The sequence below is a fragment of the Doryrhamphus excisus genome, chromosome 1 (assembly GCF_030265055.1).
Source record: "Doryrhamphus excisus isolate RoL2022-K1 chromosome 1, RoL_Dexc_1.0, whole genome shotgun sequence".
Lineage (NCBI taxonomy): Eukaryota > Metazoa > Chordata > Actinopteri > Syngnathiformes > Syngnathidae > Doryrhamphus > Doryrhamphus excisus.
The window spans coordinates 9,197,501-9,211,693 of record NC_080466.1 but is presented as its reverse complement, the minus strand read 5'-3'; the positions used below and the strand labels follow the sequence as shown (position 1 = coordinate 9,211,693).

General features: G+C 40.9%; 1 protein-coding gene across 1 annotated transcript; it reads left to right on the top strand.

Annotated features, from left to right (window-relative positions):
- The first annotated feature begins 4,865 nt into the window (after positions 1–4,865).
- helt (helt bHLH transcription factor) lies at positions 4,866–7,022 on the top strand. Its single transcript, XM_058081573.1, has 4 exons — positions 4,866–5,312; positions 5,684–5,788; positions 5,884–5,980; positions 6,465–7,022. Exons 1-4 carry the CDS (start codon positions 5,286–5,288, stop codon positions 6,941–6,943), a joined length of 708 nt encoding a protein of 235 aa, XP_057937556.1. The 5' UTR covers positions 4,866–5,285; the 3' UTR covers positions 6,944–7,022.
- Positions 7,023–14,193: the final 7,171 nt, after the last annotated feature.

The window sequence follows — 14,193 nt, the reverse complement described above, 5'->3', positions numbered from 1 at the left end:
GATCATGAAAAGTAGAGGAATAATATGCCCACCCATCTTTGCAGAATTGTTGTAATTCAGCCCCATTGGAGGGCTTTCAAGCGTGAATCGTCTTTTTAACGTCATGTACAGCATCTCAATAAGATTCCAGTCAGGACTGGACAAGCCCACTCCAAAGTCTTCATGTTGTTTTTCTTCAGCCATTCAGAGGTGGACTTTCTGGTGTGTTTTAGATCATTGTCCTGCTGCAGAACCAAAGTTGTTTCAAATTGAGGTCACAAACAGGATTTTTTGGTAGACAGCAAAATTCATGGTTCACCGCAAGTCTTCCAAGTCCTGAAGGAGCAAAACAGCCCCAGACCATCACACTCCCACCACCATATTTTACTGTTGGTGTGGTGTTCTTTTTCTGAAATGCGGCATTACTTTTACTCCAGGTCTAATGGGGGACACACCTTCCAAGAAGGTACATTTTTGTCTCATCAGGCCACAGAATATTTTCCCAAAGGTATTGGGGATCATTTGGATGTTTTCTGGCAAAATTGAGATTAATCCTTTTGTTCCGCATTGTTTTTCATCTTGGAACTCTGCCGTGCAGGCTGTTTTTGCCTGTGTCTTTCTTATGGTGGAGTCATGCACGCTAACTTTAACTGAGGCATGCAATGCCTGCTATTCTTTGGATGTTGCTGTTGGGTCTTTTGTGACCTCTTGGATGAATGTCGCTGTACTCTTGTACTGTTCCATGTTTTCACCATTTGTGGATATTGGCTCTCATTGTGTTTTGCTGGAGTCCCAAAGCTTTTGAAATGACTTTATAACCTTTTCCAGACTGATAAATGTCAATCATATTTATGTTTTAACAGGGAGACAACCACTTTTTAACACAGCGCCATGTATTTTATTATTTTTATTTTTTTATTTTTATTTTCTCCCTTAATGATAAAAACTTTCATTTAAAAACTGCAGTTCAGTTGTATTATCATTGGCTAATTTAATTCTTTGATGATTTGAAGCATTTCATTGTGACATACATGCAAAAAAAATGATGAAATCAGGACTTTTTCACACCACTGTACATGTACATACTATATGTACAGACATTGGCTATATATTAAATCATGGAACTCTCTAAGTCCATGTATCAGCGGTCAGTGCAGCATGACGATGCAACCACACAGATGCTCATGTTCAACTTGTGTCCAGAAATGTGTAGACTTCACATTCCATATGCTTTTTGAATGGTGTGGATTCAAACATATGGGCAAATTTGAGTCTCCAGTTAGCCTAACATGCATAGGTTTGGAAAATGGGATGAAGCCGGAGGGAACATGCAAATACAGAGTTCACATATGTTCCAACTGAGCTGAATCTCCAACATGCTAACCACTATAGGCCATCATGCGGCCCAAACCAGACTTCATTCATTCATTCATTTTCTACCGCTTATCCTCACGAGGGTCGCGGGGGGTGCTGGAGCCTATCCCAGCTGTCATCGGGCGAGAGGCGGGGTACACACTGGACTGGTCACCAGCCAATCACAGTGCACATATAGACAAACAACCATTCACACTCACATTCATACCTATGGACAATTTGGAGCAGCCAATTAACCTAGCATGTTTTTGGAATGTGGGAGGAAACCGGAGTACCCGGAGAAAATGTATGGGGAGAACATGCAAATGCATCTCTCCACATAGAGCTGACCGAGAGTGGAATTGAACTCAGGTCTCCTCGCTGTGGGGTCTGGGCGCTAACTAACCACTCGTTCGCCGTGCAGCCCCAAACCAAACCAGACATATGATCAATAAGACGATGTTGTCATTGTGTTCTCATGTTTATGACTCAAAGCACCTGCTTTCAAACCAAGGTTGTACATAAAAAAGGAGACCAACAGAAGCAAGATTAACAGTTTTTTAAGTGACATAGTATAAAGGTAAACACAAAACTATTCATGACTGTTCATGACACACACATATTTGGTTTGCCATCCACTTTTGGATCCTAACACAGCAATTGAAAATGGCTGCTAGAAATTATACTATGACTATAATCTTTTACAGAGTAAAACTCAAGTTTGTTGTCAGATTGAGTTTTGAGTTGACAGCATACAAAAATGCAACTTAAGGGTGTAATTTAATACAATTTAAATATTGTTTCGAACATTTGAACATCTCCAAAATGCAGTGCAAACACTGTGCACACGGTCTCCATCTGATGTAGACAGTCTTTTAATGAGTAAGTCGGCGTGTAAAGCTATTTGTTCTCCTGTCTGCTTTGCTGTCTGAGCTCGGCTCAATGGGGGCCGTGTGAACTGACGCACTTCAGGCTGAGGGTGGCGCACCAAGCCACAGAATTGTGTTGGGGGAGTCTCAGGGGTCACCACGGGTCACAGCGCAGTGCCTGACAACACACACACACACACACACTGCTCTGTTTTTCTGTCACATGTGAGTCTTTGCTGCATTTGGGGTATTATATTCTCCTGTAAAAAACAGACTGTGTACATATATTTATACTGTTTATTCTGTATATTTTGTATTTTTCATTCTTTTTTAATAGATGTGTCTGCACCTACTATACCAAAACAAATTCCTAGTATGTGTTTGATCATACCTGGCAATAAACCCTTTTCTGATTCTGATTCTGATTCTAAATGCTTACTTATGTAAACAGTGTAAACCATTTAAACATATTCTGCCGGAAGCTACACACTTCAGCCATTAACACTCGACTAGAGAGTACAGCATATTGTATTGACATTATCAATTACTTGTACCAGTGTTACTTTGTTACAATTAAATGGTCTAATAGTTATGTTGAAAATGTAATGCAATTATAACAACATACTTTCCTTGGACTGCATGCAAAATATGTAAGAAAGTGTATTTATTATACAAACTGATGTACTACTGGACATTGCATTGACCCAAAAATGCCAATTCATACAATGACTCAGCTGTAATACCAACTTTCAATACAAACTATATTTTATGGTACGTCTTTCTACTTTGTTCATCATTAATCAAATCTCTTTACTTTAATAAATATTGTATTATGTTGGTTTTGACTTACATTATGTGTGCTTGAAGTTATATTTTTGTGGCCAATGCTGCTCCAAAACCTACTGTGTGCCTTTTTTGGTAAGAATTAAGGCAAAGAATCAGTACATTTAAATACATTAAATGAATATCACTCTCTTTACATGTGCGTGTGTATGTATAATTGCAGAAAACAAGCATTTCGTTCCATTAAATAATGGATTAATATTGTTTTTGTACCCCATATTGATTAACAGAATGGCAAACATAATACTGCAACTTAATATATAATACAAATATTTCATGGCCAATGGTGAATGAAAATAAGCACTGCCTTTCAAAATGACCTAACATCAAATCATTGTGTGCAATAAAGATAATAAAGACAATTTCCTCATCAAAGTGTTGGAATTACTATAAATAATTACATTAATATTGCTTGGTCTGACTGTGGATTGGCACTTTTACATCAAGTTGGGGAGAAAAACCTTCCAGCTGAGTTTTGTTTAAGCAGCAGCACACAATTCCAACAAGCCCACATTTCAAAGTATACACATTAAAAAGAAAAAAAAAGTGTTTTAAACAAGTGCACAGTCAAGTAATTGGATTTTATGCCCTCGTCCCGCGCGCTCGCGCCTTTCTCTCCATGGTGCTCCCCTTAAAAAAAAAACCTCTCCAAACGCTTCAGATGTCTTGTGAGCCTTTTCTTTCACAACCTCCCCATGCTTTTTTATTTTAATTCTTTGACATTGCTCACAGGATCAGATCTATCCAAGCTGCAGGGTGAAGGTTTGCAGGATGAAAAGGCTGTGAAAAGACGAGACGTAGAGCCGGCTTGTTTTGGCGCATGAGAGCCGTTTGGGTGCGCACACAATAAACCTGTTGTTAACCTTGCGCTCCAAATATGTTTGAAGAAAACAGCCAATTGTTGTATGAAATGTATTCAAGTATAAAATAATGCCCTTTGTTTGGAGAGGGGAAAAACTTTGAGGGTACAAAAGTGTCCCCTGTGCCATTTACCAGCAGCCTTTGTGCACTTTGCGCCTTGGCGTCCCCACTTTGGCGCATTCCCCGGGCGCCTTTAAACGCGATTGTTTCTCTCCTTCTAATGACATTTACCGGATCAAAACATGCTGTTAATTCGATCAGAAGGCTTCACCCTTCGCAACAATGGCAGTATAATTTCTCCCAAAGTTTGTTAAGTTGACCGAAATTAGGCAAATGAATAGGGGTCTCCAGGCTATCCATCTTGCAGGTGACGGCGGATAATGCGCGCTCGCACCAGCTGCATTCTTCTTTATTTCTCCCCTTTCTTTCACAGCATTATTAAAATTTAGGCCAATGAAACTATTCATGGCACTGAATAGACATTTTCTTATAGGATAATAGGATACAAATTGAGCCCCCTCCAAAAGAGTCTCCAGTGGCGGCTCATCGTGTGCGCCTTGACGCAGACCACGCTCTTGTGCCAGCAGGCCCCTGCAGCACTTATGCACCTGCTTCTCTCTGTGATATATATATATATAGAAACAGATTTTTTTAATGGTAAAGACTGTGAATAAAAAACAACGAATAAAATGTCAACGAGTCGCGTTAAAGGAAAAAGGAGAATGAAGAGAAGGATCTCTCCAAAAAAGGTCTCCTCTGAACTCGGCGGAACAGCCTGTTAAAGGCTTACTTAATTACTCTAATGACACTGGACAGGCCTTAAATTAAAACTCGGACTAGGTCTGAGAGTTAAACCGGCTTGGTGGGGATTTGTAAACTAAAGAAAAAAGTCTCTTTCTTTTTTTTGTTCCTTGTTCGTCCGTGCGCTCGCGTGCATGTGCGCCATCCACACATCTTATCTATCCACCCATCCATCCATCCGTCCGTCCATCCAACCCCTGAACGCCTCACTCGTCATTTCCCGCCTGAGTTGTTACTATGCAAATACTATTCCACGAGTAATCACGTGTCTTTTAAGAAGCCACGTGGGTTAACAAAGCAAGGTTTGCCCCCCTGCCAGCCCACCTCCTTTTCTTTTTCTTTGGTACTATTTCTTCAACTGATCCTAAACGCACACATTTATCCCTGCACGCATGGTTCTCTTCTAATCCCATGGAATAATTTACATTTACCGTGAATGTCCCCCCTTGGATCATCCCTTTTATAAGGAGCAGACTCTTTTCTCCTCCTCACATCTCAGCGTACTTCCAGAGCATCACACTCTCCAAGCTGCAACAATTTGGACCGACTTTAAAAATAATAAAAATAATTTCCTCCTATATGGCATCCAAAATGAAAGAGCGAAAGGTAAGAGTGACACTTTCACTTCCTGTATTTAACTGACCATGTTATTTTATAACAGAACATTCTTATATTTCTAGAAAAGTTTTTTTGCGCATGGGTCACAGGACAACTCCAGCGCGCTTGTTACGACTTCACACCGACATTTTGATAGACGTAATCGCTTTTCTAAACTATTCTCACTTAAAATGTGCTAAACGTGCTGTGTTAAATGCGGGACTAGCGGTAATATATATTTAAATTACATTTTGTTGTCAGAGAATGCTGTGCGTAACGCAGCCTTGCGCGCATTTTGCAATGTGCGCACATATACAGACTGAGAAATAATTACAACCTAAAATTGATGTGTTTGCTCACTTTTCTCTCCATCGTTCTAGAGAACTCCAATCTCTCATAAAGTTATTGAGAAAAGAAGACGAGATCGCATCAATCGCTGCCTCAACGAACTGGGGAAAACTGTACCAATGGCACTGGCCAAACAGGTAAGCCTGTATAGTCAAATATGTGGAAGCTATAGATATATCCATTTGTATTATTGCATGCATTTTCTAATAATATGATTGTTATTCCCCCAAAGAACGCAGGCAAGTTGGAAAAAGCTGAAATCTTGGAAATGACAGTTCAGTATCTGAGGGCGCTCCACTCTGCGGATTTCCCCCGAGGGAGAGAAAAGGGTGAGTAGTAAACTCTGTGATGGGTGATGTTTTATCAAAGTGTGAGTTAAGCCATGTAACCAAACCTTTGCCTTTATAATTACATATTTTATCGTGTTAGAACTGAGTATTATTTAGAACTGAGTTATAAGCATGTGCTTAGTGAATAAATAACATATTGTATGTTGAAAAGTAAGCAATTAAGCGATATATAGGGCGGATAAAGACAAACGCTGCGTAATTTTAAAGGGATTTTGTTCTTCCAACATATAAAAAAAGTCTTATTGTGCCGCCAAAATGTTCAATTTGCTTGTTTAAATACGACATTTCCATTGCATTGTTTTCTAAGTTAAAACTAAAATTAAAAATATAGAAACAAAAGGATAACACAATGTAAAGAGATTATTTAAGACTGTCTAAACTGAACTGGATCCACTTTTACGCATCAGAAGTACCCCCACCCTAATAATTCGAATAATAACATCTTGTTTGATCTTCATTCAAGGTGAATTGCTGGCTGAGTTCGCCAACTACTTCCACTACGGCTATCATGAGTGTATGAAGAACCTGGTCCACTATCTGACCACGGAGGACCGAGCCGAGACCAAAGATATCAAGTACGCACGGATTCTCGCCTTCCTGCAGTCCAAGTCACGCGCAGTCACCGAGCCAGTCTTCGGCTCTGTGGGCCCCGGGCCCGAACCGTCAGACTACCTGGGCCATCAAGTGCACTCTTCTCCAGAGCACCACAGCCCCACGGATGCCGTGTACCAGCAGCAGAGCCCACCGGGACACTTGTCCTGGCACGGTTCGGCTCGCGGCCCTACCATCTCGTACCAGCCTGTAGCGCTGAGTGCGCACTCACAGCAGCATGGTGGATACTTGTCACCGGTACAGGGACTCGAACATCATCACTATTTCAACTTCATAGGCCACACACACCACAACACGTTTAGTTTACACAGTGCGCAGCACGCCATTTAACACACACACACACTCACACACATGTTGCCTTTGTTTTGTTTTATTTATGTGGACGTTGTACATGATGTGAATAAATGTTTGTTATAGTAAATTGTGCATCTTGACCTTTCTTATGCAAGATTAGCTCTTTGTAAGGAACCGTATATGGTAAGTTAGTGTATCCCACAAAAGTGTTTGTTCACTTCCTGATTTCTTCCTTTTTTGTTTGGAACACATCATTAGTCAATGACAACTCAACACAAAATAGTTTTTAAATTCAATGTTTTTTCCTTTTTTTATTTTGAAGGGTGAACAAAAAAATCCAAACCTACATGGTCTTGTGTGGAAAAAGTGACCCCCCCCCCACCCTCCTTCAGTGTTGCCCCCACTAGAAAGCTAGAAAGTAATTGAGATTTCATTTCTAAGGTTTTCGGACTCCAGGCAAAAACATGGACAAGTAAAATGAGTTAAAAAATGAGTAACAGTAAAATAGGGTGGTGGTAGTGTGATAATATGGGCTGTTTTGCTGCTTCAGGACCCAGAAGATTCACTGTGATAAATGGACCATGAATTCTGTTGTCTACCAAAAAAAAAAAAAATCCTGAAGGAGAATGCAGAAGAACAATGATCCAAAACAAAAAAAAACAAAATGAAGACTTTGGAGCGGCCAAGTCAAAGTCTTGACATGGATCCTATTGTGACCTTAAATGTTCATGCAGGAAAACCCTCCAATGTGGCTGAATTACAACAATTCCACAAAGAAGATACTCATTGCAAGTTATCACAAACGCTTGATTGCAGTTGTTGCTGCTAAGGGTGGCCCAACAAGTTCGTAGGTTTAGGAGGCAATCGCTTTTTCACACAGGGCCCTGGAGGTTTGGATTTGTTCCAGTTTCTGGCCTTCCTCCTCAGCCAGAGCTGAAAAGTGACTTTTATGGCCTCCTCTGGCAGTTCTTTACTGCTTTCTTCAGATTTCCTCCACTAACTCCAGCATCCCTCAAGAGGCGTGTGGTTGAGAACCACGCAAATCCTCGGTGCAGTCAACTTTTTTACGCTCAAAGACAGCCTCAATCCCTTCCACCTGTGGAATTGTTAATTCGATGAGATGCACCGCCCTTGCATTGGTGCATTGTTGTTCAAAACAACGATATTAGGATAGGGATATGATGGTGACCTCTGTGGGGAACCGAAGTTGCATGTCAAGGTCAGACTTCATGTCCCACTTCTGGTCAGGGGGAAAGGGTTTTGGTGTTTCTTTTGGCTTGGTGTATTGTTTGCAGATGGTCATCAATATGCATTGTTCCTAATAAATAAAATATAAAATATAAAATACGTACGTCACCGAAAAGCTAAATCCCAATTCTTTTACATTTTTGGAAGTTCATTTATTGGAAAAAAAAGTAACACAATAATGGAATACCCATCTGTTATCTTTTGTCTTCAAAATAACTTGAAAAGTCCTGAATGGGTTTGCATGGATGAAATTTTCAGGAATTGTCAGAAAAAAGGAATATGGAATTTTGGTGGTGAACCGGATCACCGTCAGGATCCAGGAATTTTAAAAATCATAGGATCATAGGACGTTTTTCGACATTTGTGCATCGAACTCCACAAAAAATGGTTGGATCACTTAGAAGAAAAAAACTACAGGACAAGTTTCTAACATATATCAAATATATTCAAATATATCATGGACTGATATAAAAAAATGTAAAAAAAAAAAAATTGTAAAAATGTACTATTATTATTTTGGTGTGAACCATGGCTCCTGGTGGAGATCGGTGCTGTCCGAGTGCTTCTCCAGTTACATTTGCGAAGAAATAATTCCTTTACGGCCGCACAGCGGTGAAGTGGTTAGCACGCAAGCCTCATAGCTAGGAGACTCAAGTTCAATTCCACCCTTGGCCATCTCTGTGTGGAGTTTGCATTCCAAAAACATGCTAGGTTAATTAGCGACTCCAAATTGTCCGTAGGTATGAATGTGAGTGTGAATGGTTGTTTGTCTATATGTGTGCCCTGTGATTGGCTGGCAACCAGTCCAGGGTGTCTCTTGCCCGAAGACAGCTGGGATAGCCTCCAGCACGCCTGCGACCCTCGTGAGGATATGCTGTAGAAAATGAATGAATGAATAATGAACGAATTCAATTACTTTTTTTGGAAAGTAACTATAACAAGTCACTGTTCTTCTCACAGTGTGAAGGTGATCCACATGAGTTGGCCGAAGCTGCTGGAGGCTTGTATGTATCTAAATGTGCTCACCTCCTTCTTGGCTCCTTTAACTATGTTGTATAGTGTTTAAATGTTAAAAAGGAGCTTAAACAGAAGAGCAGCCTGCAGGGTGCCTCATTGTGACTGGGCTGAAAGGGGAACAATCATGCTTCATCCTTGAGTGAGTGCGAAGAAAAATCATCAGCACCATGAAATCTAAGTTTCTCTCTGAGGAAAGTGCAAGAATATTTCATTTTATTGGCTTTTTTTAAAGACACGAGTGGACGTACAACACATCTTCGGGCATTTTAAGCCAAGGTGGATATTAATAAAAGGTTTTTGTGTATGCATGTGTATGTGTACATAAGAATTGCTTCAGGATGGATGGCTCAATGATAGATGCATATGGATAAGCCTGCATTATTCGCTTGGATGCTTGGATAAAGACACATTAAGCATTAAGTTGGCCCCCTAAATCCAAAAGACGAGCAAATCAAAGACAGTGGTCCTGCAGATGAATCCTGACTCCAAACACAAAGTTTAGCAGGGACTCATGGTCAATCAGACGAAAAAGCCTCAGCCGCATCGCATGAATAATAATAAAGTGATAGAAAAAGAAACGGCCAAAGCATTTATTGTCATGTAAAGTAAAGGGTTCAGTAGGAGAATGTTTGTCTTGCGTATTAATATCCCACGTTGAACAATAACAATCAAGCTTGTGGAAAGCACAGTGGCACCATTTATACTTGTTCTTTGATGAGGATCACCCATTCAGTAAGTGTCAGGGGGTGAAACAAGTTCAAGTACATGAATGTGAATTGCTTCGCTCTGCATTTTGTGTCCTAATCAATCAAAGCATATTTTTTAATATAACCATTGCAGTAGAGGCAATTTTAGGTAAAACAGTCTAGTTTGCATCTTACACCTTGGTGCTATGGAATGCAAGGACATCAGTTATTTTAGTGTTGAACCGTTTTGATCCGAGTACTGACCCCTGGGGTACACTCATAATGTCATACTATATTGTTTCTTGTTTGAACTTTGAAAAACAACTTTGGCTGTTTTTATTTTGGCAGGAAATGATCCATTATTGATGTATGACTTGTTTGATCATTGTCATTTGGATCCCATCATAGATCCCATCGTAGATGCTATGGTTAAGAGTTGGTTCTAATTTCTCTTCATTCCTTCTCTGTAACTTTAGTCAAGAACATTGAGCTTCCTCTCCGCCTTGCAGTTGTTTCAGCTCCTACCTTCTGGGAGGTGATACAGATGTATCAGGGCACAGACAAAATTTCCTAGAGCCATCATCTCTCTCAATACTATGTAACCAAGGCAACCAATGGTCCTGTACAATATAAATCCTTCTTTATTTATTATTATTTTTCTAATTCTTTATATTTTGTACTGTTAGACTGTCTTTCATTTCATTCTACTATGTATAAAATGACAATAAAATGCATTCTGATTCTGATTCAGAACTGCGTTTTCTATTTATGACATCACAATTTCCTAATGTTAGGGAGTCGGCGATCATGTCGTATAGGTTTTGTCCTTCATGAAGTTCATGAAGTCGTCCTTCAATGCTGTTGTAACTCAGTGGTGGGCAAACAGTAGTCCGGGGGCCACATGCGGCCCACCAGGCGTTTGACTCTGGCACGCTGGCAACATTCATTCATTCATTTTCCACCGCTTTTCCTCACGAGGGTCGCGGGGGGTGCTGGAGCCTATCCCAGCTGTCTTCGGGCGAGAGGCGGGGTACACCCTGGACTGGTCGCCAGCCAATCACAGGGCACATATAGACAAACAACCATTCACACTCACATTCATACCTATGGACAATTTGGAGTCGCCAATTAACCTAGCATGTTTTTGGAATGTGGGAGGAAACCGGAGCACCCGGAGAAAACCCACGCATGCACGGGGAGAACATGCAAACTCCACACAGAGATAGTGGAATTGAACCCTGGTCTCCGAGCTGTGAGGTCTGCGCGCTAACCACTAGACCGCCGTGCCGCCCTAACATAAAACATAAACAACATTAAAAAAGTTTTAAAAAAAAGTAAAAAGTAAAATTCTATTTCATAATTTGTGTCGTAATGTGGTCTGATGTTTAAAGTGCTCCTAGCTCCATAGCTGCTAGTATGACACTTTTACAGATACAATTAGACAACTAATTCAATGCAGGATGTAAAAATTATAAGCGTAAAATAGTGTGTGTATGTGTGTGTGTGTTAAATATATTTTCTGGCCCCCGGACAATTTTGTTAACTCAACGCGGCCCACGAGTCAAAAAGTTTGCCCACCCCTGCTGTAACTATTTTGTCCGTGTTGCCCTTGCTTTCATTTTCCCATCTGTGAAATATTGTGGATGACTTGACTTTATATCTTTGACTTATTGTTGATGGTTATATTTTAAAATTGAGTTGTTATTATTTTTTGTGACAAAAACGGCATTCTGTTTGTTTTAATCCCTTTTCTGTTAGACATGGTCTTATGTCTTTTTGCCACGCATTGTAATGAACTGAATGTGTGTGTGTGTGTGTGTGCACAATGATGTTTTGTACACAGTACACAAGCTGTGAGAACTCCAACAGTTAGTCGTAATCAAAGTTCTGCAGTGGCATCACATCGGCCGCCGTTACACACCTCAACATTTAATCTGAGGATTAAAACAGGGGGGATGGAAGAGGGTTAGAGGAAGAAAGTAAGGCGGACCAAAAGGATGGTGGAGGGGTGGTGGTGGGGTGATGGTTGGATAAGGATGGAGATCATTCCCACACTAGATAGCACTATCTAGCTCACATAGAGCTTTTAAAGCATACCTCCCCCGCCCCACACCCGTACTCCCACTGCCACCCCCCCTCTACTCCCCCTCGTGGCCTAATAATGCCAAAACTTGGCAGGCACATGAGCAACAGTTTCCCATCAGAGAGAAGAAGACGCTTGGCACCGTGCGCTGTAAGAACAGACATGAATGAAAGAATGAAAGAAGAAGAAGGACCCATTGGGTCACGTCACTGTATGCTGACATGCAACTTTAAACACAAAAAGACCTTTGTTTTTGCTCCAAATGAATCCGGGGGAACATTTCAATGACTTTTTTAATACAACATGTGCCCGCCTGGTGCCCATGCTGCTGTACAGTGTGGTGTCTGTACACCACACCTCACCCTCTCTTGTCATGGGGGGGGGTTTCACCTTTTTTTGGCAAGCGCTCTCTGTTTGTCTGAATGCCATCAGATTATGCAAATCCATGGAGATGCCCCCCATTCAACACTACCTCCATTTAGGAGCAACATATCAGAGCCATAAGTGAAGCAGCCAGAAAGAAGAGTATCGCAGTGGAAGGGTCAGAGACGTTAATATAAACAAAAACGTCATGAATACAGTACAACATATCCAACTGTGGATCCCCATATCAGTCACGCCCGGTTCTTCAATTCTTCTTTGCCTTTTCTTCTTGCTGTTGTTAAGTTTATGTGACCAAGAACAGCCTGCCGTCTTTGTTATTCATGGAGGGGAAAATAGGGGGGGGGGGGGGGGGCAAGCTTGTTAACTTGCACAATTAAGGCATCATTTGCCAAGGGAAAGTGCGCTCCTTTGTTTTTGGGGGGACAAAAGGTTGTAAAAGCCAGTTTGGCAAGGGTGCGTTCTCTTATGTCGGTGCGCTGTAACAAGGCCCACTTTTGTTGGCCGAACAGACAGTGTGACATCACTTAGCGCTCTAAGAAAATCAGATGATTTGGCATGGTGTTTAAACAAAGGAGGCCATACATAAGTACATGGCAGTTCCTGCTTATGCATGTGTGTATAGAAGAAGCATTGTTTGTGAAATAGAAGGCAAATAAATATAATACTGTACATAGTGTGGCCGAGCAGCGGGATTAGCGGGGTTAAATTTGACAACATCAATAAATTATTCCCGAACAGCTAGGAGACCAGGGTTCGATTCCACCCTCGGCCATCTTTGTGTGGAGTTTGCATGTTCTCCCCGTGCATGCGTGGGTTTTCTCCGGGTACTCCGGTTTCCTCCCACATTCCAAAAACATGCTAGGTTAATTGGTGACTCCAAATTGTCCATAGGTATGAATGTGAGTGTGAATGGTTGTTTGTCTATATGTGCCCTGTGATTGCTCCAGCACCCCCGCGACCCTTGTGAGGAAAAGTGGTAGAAAATGAATTAATGAATGAATGAATGAATCAATTATTCATAATGCAAAATTATGTTATGAGTAGATTACGCCTTTATAGTAGGTTGGAAATGTCACAAGTCAGACTGAATGTCCTCAGTCCTACCAAATGACAGCATATGTGGAAGACGTGTTCTCATGAGCATTTAGCATGACATTACATGAAAAGTGAAGCACAGTATAAAGGATAAATCAGACCATCTTCCTGTTTTGGCATAACATATTTCTTGAAGAAGGTGTTTCTCACCTTCTTTATTAAAATGTTGGTACATTCAAAAAGAACTTATGTCAAAACAATAAGGTGGTGGTGGCTGATCTTGCTGCCATATTGTGTCTTTGAGGACAGTCTTCAATGAAGGTCAAAGTAACCCATCCATTCATTTTCTATACCGCTTATCCTCACGAGGGTCGTATGTATGCTGGAGCCTGTCCCAGCTGTCTTCGGGCGAGAGGCGGGGTACACCCTGGACTGGTCGCCAGCCAATTACAGGGCACATATAGACAAACAACCATTCACACTCACATTCATACCTGTGGACAATTTGGAGTCGCCAATTAACCTAGCATGTTTTTGGAATGTGGGAGGAAACCGGAGTACCCGGAGAAAACCCATGCATGCACGGGGAGAACATGCTCACCACTTGTCCACCGTGTATAAATACATATCAATTATTTATGAAAGGCATAAAAGTAACCCCTCACAGGACACATTTATCCCTTTCTTAAATCATTTACAGTATATGCATTTTAATTTATTTTCTGCATCTTAAACTATAATTGTAAAAGTGTAAAAACATGTTTTCTGTTTACATTTTTGGCTTTCTGGAACAGGTTATTTAGATTTACATATCTTATGAGAAAAGTTAATTG